The sequence below is a fragment of the Trachymyrmex septentrionalis genome, unplaced genomic scaffold (genome assembly GCF_001594115.1).
Source record: "Trachymyrmex septentrionalis isolate Tsep2-gDNA-1 unplaced genomic scaffold, Tsep1.0 scaffold101, whole genome shotgun sequence".
Classification (NCBI taxonomy): Eukaryota; Metazoa; Arthropoda; class Insecta; order Hymenoptera; family Formicidae; genus Trachymyrmex; species Trachymyrmex septentrionalis.
Window position 1 is genome coordinate 983,655 of NW_017304136.1, and position 7,234 is coordinate 990,888.

The window sequence follows — 7,234 nt, forward strand, 5'->3', positions numbered from 1 at the left end:
CTAAAAATATTATTTTAGTAAGAAATTTTGGAACGTAAATAATTTTATTTTGAAATTGGAACGAAAATGATGAATTATTTTGAAACTAAACAACTAGTTTGTAAGATGTTAAAGAGGATTTCCAAACGTTTACATCACGTGAATTTCTTGTTTTTCTTTATAGACTATATAACCACGTTTGCTACTAACAATTATTGCTTGAATTTTTTTGTTTTATTCCAATCCCAGGTCTTTCGTGGATACAGGTGGAAGGTTGGTTTCGAATACGTGGTGTGAATGTTGCTCGATATGTAAATGAAAAAAACAAAAGTGTCCCAAGTTTTATTTTCTCCCTTCTTTTTATGCACAGTTTGCATATTTCATGAAACAAATTGTCATTTAAATTTTTATGTATCGGATGTGTTTTTTTGTGGGACATCTGAAAAAATATTTTTAGATTTGACCATGAAAATTTAAAAGTATACAAGATAAAAATTTACATTGACATGAAAGAGATGCAGAGATTTTTTTATTGATTTAAAATACCTATAACGATGAAATATAGTTTTCGAATTACATTTTTCGTTTATTTATTTGTTATTATTAATAACAAATAATATGTAGAATAATATGTAAAAATTTATCTATTATATTATTTTATTATTATTGAAGGAAGAAATTAGCATGCATGTACATGTGTGTCTTTTATAGGAATGATAATTGTATGTAAACACAATTCGTACGAAAATTGCATGGAATACATCACGCTAACAAGTGCATTTTAGAATTTGTGCGCATGTATTGTGCGATTGTTGTTTCTCGCTAATATATTTTGTCTTGTTATGCAGTCATACACGGAAAATGTGCCGCAAGATTTACCGGTGGGTCACGAGGTCATGCGAGTTTCCGCTACCGATATTGACGACGGCAACAATTCCGTCGTACGGTACAGTCTGTCAGCTGAGAGACCGGATGATGCTGCATACTTTCGAATCGATCGCGAGTCCGGTGTCATATTCCTCAACAAAACTATAGACGTGAGTAATGCGAAGATATATATATAGAACGATAGTTAAGAGGATAATGCAAACTTCGTTTTACAATGTCGTTTGGAAACTAGAACTTGTAACTTTTATTTGATAAAAAAAATAATTAGAGATTAGAATGGGCATATAAGAGTTAATAACGCAAACCATATAATATGAAAATTAAAACACATAATATATTGTTCTCGGTAAATTAAAATTTGACTAATGTAAATTATATTGGTACTACAATATATTTTGTGTTTTGATTTTCATATTATATGATTTGCGTTATTGACTCTTATATGTCCTTTTCTGATAATCTTTAATTACTTCTTTTTTACATTAAGAATCCTTTATTCTTGTCTAATTTAATTTTATTTGATAATTTAAGCGACGATTGTTTTATTAATTCAAATTTTTTTTATTGTCTTTAACTTTGTTACGTAAATATATATTTGGAAATGCAATTTTTAGTTGTTTATGTGAATAATGCTTAAAATAAAGTTATTGAATTATTAAAAGAAAAAACTTTTGTTATCTTATTTCTCGTTTACTAAAAATAATATTCCTGGAACCTTCATAAATGTATCATATTGATTTATTTACTTTCAACAAACTTAAGCTTCTCTCGTTTTATTTAATTTACGTAAATGCTCTTGTATTATGGTTACTATGTATTTGTGCAGCGGATTCCAAATTCTAAATTCAGCATGATAGTTACCGCTACGGATCTTGGCAAAAAACCACAGAGTGATAGCACTTACTTTGACATACAAGTTGTGGAATCGCATAAGAAAGCGCCAGCTTTTTTACCGAGATCATCAGAACCGATTAAAATTAAGGAGAATTTTACAAATTTCGATGCCAGCATTGTCCGTTTGCAAGCAATTTCCAACATTGATAACTCCAGTAATTGGAATAATACTCCGTCCAGTAATCTACTCTTTGAACTTGTGACTGGCACAACGGAACAGAGTAACAAAGGGAACACTTTTAGGTACTATACGAATCGTGCTTACTATTTTTTCATTCTTATAATATATATTTTGATTCTAATAATATATATTTTAAAATGAAATATGTTAACAATTGCAAATCAACCGTGTCTCACATGAAAATTTGATTTTGTCATTATAGATTAGAATTCAATAAAGATATAGCAGATATTAAGTTGTCTCGACAGCTTGATTACGAAAGAAACACGCAGTACTCGTTGATAGTGAGAGTAAAAAACAATTATGAGTTAGCTGCCGAAACGGTGGTTGATATCGAAGTTCTAGATGTAAATGACAACATTCCAGTCTTCAGTGATCTCAAACAAGGAAGTGTATTAGAAAACGAACCCCTAGGAGTTCCTGTGATGCAAGTGCAAGCTATTGACGCTGATGGAACTTCCGCTAATAATCAGGTATTAAAATTGCACAAATTACACTTTGCGCTTCAAGAATGTCTTTTATTACGATTATGCGTCAAAGTTTCATTATGTCTTGCACTTAAGGCAATATCTCGACTTTCATCCTCAAAAGGTCACCTACGAGTTGGATAACTTCAAGGACCTCTTTGCCATCGACCCAATAACTGGTAATATCACAACGTTAATGACATTCGACAGAGAACAACAAGATATCTACAATGTGAAAGTAATAGCGACGGATAATTCTCCGAGTGCTTTGTTTAAAACCGGTGAACACAATAAAGGACAACAAGCATTCACAATCAAAATCGCTGATAAGAATGACAATCCGCCTCGCTTCACTCAGAAAGTTTACACCCATAATTCGGTTTACGAAAACGTCAACATTAACGCGCCCGTAACGGAAGTCACAGCCCGCGATCTTGATACGGAGAATCCTGTCACGTACAGCATCATATCGGGCAACACCGATGACAGCTTTTACATCGAGGCTACAACGGGAAAGATTCGCGTGAACAAGCCACTTGATTACGAAAAAATTACCAAATACAATCTAACTGTGAGAGCGTTCGACGGCCTGTTTAACGATACGGCACAAGTTGAAATTTTTATCGAAAACGTTAATGATAATCCGCCAGTTTTCGAAGATTTCGACAAAAATCCGACGATAGAAGAAGAAAAATTGGTAGAAGGTAAAGTATTGGTGCAATATTTTTCGATAATCTTGCAAAATTTTCATTTTTTAAACAAACTTTATTATTGTTTGTTTAGATTGTGTAACTACTGTGGTGGCTTATGATCCTGATATCGAAGATAGGAATGCTGATCAGCATATTGCCTACTTTATCGCCAAGGAAGAGCAACAACCCCTGATAGGAATTGACAAATATGGCTGTATGAAACTGAAGAAACCACTAGATCGTGATCCGCCGAATGGTTTTTCAACGTGGACTGTAAGTTATTAGTCATGTATTTATCAAATTAATAGAGAAATTAAAATTATCAAAATAATTGAGAAATTAATTTCGTTTTTCTTGCTTTTTCGTGGTTTTTAACAGGTAATCGTAATGGCGAGAGATGAGGATGGTTCATCTATGGCTTTTCGAGAGTCGGTGGTAGTTAATATTACCCTCACAGATATAAATGACAACGCACCGTTTCTCGATATGCCTCCAGTTATTTGGGATGAAAATAAACCACCTGGCAAGATAACCGAGTTGAAGGCACGAGATTACGACTCTGACGAGAATGGTCCGCCATTCGATTTCAGAATCGATGACACTGCGGACAATGAAATTAGATCTAAATTTGACATACGCGATAATAATTTATATGCGCGAGCTGTGTTTGATCGAGAAATGCAGAAGAGTTACAACATTCCGATTGCAATTACGGACAGTGGTTTACCGCCTATGACGGGTACCTCGACGCTCACTGTGATCATAGGCGATGAGAATGATAATCCTATGCGTGAGGGTTCAAGTTCGATATTTGTTTATAATTACAAGGGAGAAGCTCCTGACACAGAAATCGGACGCGTTTACGTTAACGATCCGGATGATTGGGATCTACCAGATAAAACTTTTAAATGGGTTTCTCCTCACGACGGTTTCCATCTTAATACCAGTACCGGCATGATTACATTACTATCGGGTACATCAAACGACACCTTTGTATTGCAATTTGTTGTCACTGAACAAAGTAAACTTATTCCTTGGCATCAAGTTCAAGCCTATGTGAATGTTACTGTTAAGGAACTTCCCGAAGAAGCTGTTCACAAATCTGGTTCTGTACGATTTTATGGGATAACAGCGGAACAATTTGTAGAACCTGACGAATCTGGTGTCAGTAAAAAGGATATATTCCAAGAGAAATTGGCAACTATGCTGAATACATCAGTTGAAAATGTCGACGTGTTCACCGTACTTCATTCGCCTCATCACAACAATAAAAGCTTACTGGACATTCGATTTTCGGCACACGGCAGTCCATATTACGCTCCCGAGAAGTTGAACACAATTGTAGCGCAACATTCTAAAGAAATTGAACGAGAGATGAAAGCGGATATTTTATTAATGAACATTGATGAATGCCTATTCGAGAAGCTTTACTGCAACGATTCGTGCCGGAATCACTTGAGCACCAGCACCGTTCCGTATGTCGTTTATACTAACATCAGCTCGTTTGTCGGTGTTAGGGCGATCGCAGATCCACAGTGTACTTGCCACGTCGCGGAACCTGTCGTCTGTTTAAACGGTGGTACGCCTGTGGGAGACCGATGTGAATGTCCGCCTGGTCTGGAAGGGCCGAAATGTGAACTGTTAGGTATTGGCTTTCACGGAGACGGCTGGGCTATAATGCCGCCACCTGATCAAGCTTGTGACGAGTCACATTTAGGTACGTAACTGTAAATGACGGAATGAGAAAAATGCTGAAGTCAATTGGCATTTGAACTCTCACACCTGCTATCACTTACAGCATGTTCCACGACTGTTTCATTGTTTCCGTAATTATTCCGCAATCTCCTATCGATATTTAATCGACCTTAAGGCTCTATATTCTTACAAATCGGTCATGCTGACACATTTATCCTCAAATGTCACAAATAACTCTTTGCAACAATAACAGTACGATTTGATTTAAATAGTCAAAACTCACAATCAATACGGTAACCGTTAATATGGTATCCAGCAATCCGTGCCTTGTATGGCTGAAATAAGTACTTGAAAACCTTAAACAATAAAAATTAATCGATGAAAAAACCTGGAATATCCTGGAATTATATTTGAATTGATTAACCAGATTTTATTGGACACATGGTTAATAATTGCACAATAAGCTATTCTCTAAAAGTATCGAAGACACACTGTACCTTACGATCCTGTATTCCTACACTGCATTTTACATTATTGCAATTTTTTATATTCACATTTTTATTTACATGTATATGATTATTATAGGATTGGAGATAACGCCACACGTGGATAATGGTCTTGTATTTTATTTTGGTCCTATGACTTACAATCCGAAGCTTGGAATTCAGGACTTTATGTCTCTCGAACTGCAACAAGGCTTCGCTGTATTGTATGTTGATTATGGAACAGGAACTGTAAGGCTAGATCAAAAACAAATTAAATTAACAGACGGCAAGAGCCACAGAATAGATGTTTACTGGAAGAAAACTGTAAGAATTTTCATCATACATACATTGTTTTGTTTAAGTTAAATATGCAAATTATATTAATGTTTGTTTTTTTTTTCTAGTCTATAGAGATGGTAGTCGATAAGTGCGGAATATCCGCTTGCATGAGTCTCACTGCACCACAAGGCACTAATGAATTTTTGAATGTTAACAGTCCTATGCAAGTAGGTGGTACAGTGACTAATTTAGCGCATTTAGCTTCGAATTTAGGATGGGATTACAAACCGACTGACAAAGGATTTATTGGTTGTATACGTAATATGACATTTAATGGAAATGTAAGTAATGAAAAAATATAATAAACATATATCCACAGTTACAGCAAAGTACGAATAGAGAATTAAATTATATTCTTTTGTATTAGACGTACAGTTTAGGTATGCCATCGCTATCCAGAAATGCAGATCCTGGTTGTGATCATGGCATGACAAAGGCAATCTCTTTCGGAATTGACACGAATTTTATAGTAGCTATTTTAGTTTGCGTATTAATATTGTTAATACTGCTTGTGGCGGTAGTTGTGCATAGAAGGAAGACGGATGATTTATATAAAGATATGGACGATATCAGAGAAAATATTATTAATTATGAGGACGAAGGAGGCGGTGAGGTTGACACAGGTTATGACTTAAATGTCTTGAGAGCCATTTACGATGCACCACCTATTGATTCAAAGATAGCTCCTGTTGGTTTACAGAGTAGGGGTACGATAATTGTAGATTATTAAAATTTTATCTGCGTTATGAATTATTGTACGGAAATTAAAGAGATAATTTTGTATATAGGAACTGACGAAGTTCCAGACATTTGTGGTTTCCTAGATGGTAAGAAAGAAAGTTGCGATAAAGATCCCGATACAAATCCATTCGATGATGTAAGGCATTACGCTTACGAGGGAGAAGGCAATTCAGAAGGCGATTTATCGTCACTGGCCTCCTGTTAGTACTTCTAAATTAAAAAAAATATCTTAAAGTGACTTTATATTTTTACAACATTTTCTTAGTTAATTTCATGTTCTTTTTTTGGTAGGCACTGACGATGGAGATCTCAAGTTTAATTATCTGTCTAATTTTGGGCCAAGATTTAGAAAATTGGCAGATATGTATGGAGAAGATCCAAGTGACGAGGAAAGTGACGGAGTTGGTGAACGAGAGAGTGAAAGTTGGTGTTGAGTTTTCCTAAATGACATCGTAGATATAAAATTTTGACGCAGGTAACGTAATTCTTGAATAATTAATTTTAAATTACAGTTTTAACAATATTACTTATAAATGATCGTTATTTTGTTCGTTAGAAAACGCACAGTTTGCAGATCCGTTTCCGATTGCGTGAACGATAGGAATATATTTGCATAAGCTTACTGTGCAAGTTTATGCATTTCTATAGCCTCAGATTCCAATTAATTGGAAAAAACGAGGCTTTATTGTACTTAAATCATATGAAAATGTGATCTCATTCACCGATTACTCTAGTTTGACGGTTGAAGAGACAAAGCGTACGATCCATCCTATCAACGATATGTGTAATTAACGCGCGTAGTTTATTAGTGGATGGAGTGAACTCTTTATAATTATTATAAGTGAACTATATATGGACGCTATGTAAATTTCG

The 7,234-nt window shown here is 34.9% G+C and overlaps 1 protein-coding gene across 2 annotated transcripts in view; it reads left to right on the plus strand.

The window, feature by feature from the left end:
- Positions 1-7,029, plus strand: part of LOC108756844 (DE-cadherin-like) — a 148,477-nt gene extending 141,448 nt beyond the window's left edge. Inside the window, exons 5-17 of one of the 2 annotated variants that reach the window (XM_018500950.1) lie at positions 229-252; positions 828-1,016; positions 1,694-2,004; positions 2,145-2,415; positions 2,534-3,113; positions 3,193-3,374; positions 3,480-4,818; positions 5,382-5,605; positions 5,686-5,901; positions 5,988-6,327; positions 6,409-6,561; positions 6,653-6,836; positions 6,918-7,029. In XM_018500950.1, coding sequence (XP_018356452.1) covers positions 229-252; positions 828-1,016; positions 1,694-2,004; positions 2,145-2,415; positions 2,534-3,113; positions 3,193-3,374; positions 3,480-4,818; positions 5,382-5,605; positions 5,686-5,901; positions 5,988-6,327; positions 6,409-6,561; positions 6,653-6,795 — 3,972 coding nt within the window. In that variant the 3' untranslated portion in view covers positions 6,796-6,836; positions 6,918-7,029. The remainder of the gene's footprint in view (positions 1-228; positions 253-827; positions 1,017-1,693; positions 2,005-2,144; positions 2,416-2,533; positions 3,114-3,192; positions 3,375-3,479; positions 4,819-5,381; positions 5,606-5,685; positions 5,902-5,987; positions 6,328-6,408; positions 6,562-6,652; positions 6,837-6,917) is intronic. The other variant, XM_018500957.1, reaches the window with a different exon arrangement.
- Positions 7,030-7,234: the final 205 nt, after the last annotated feature.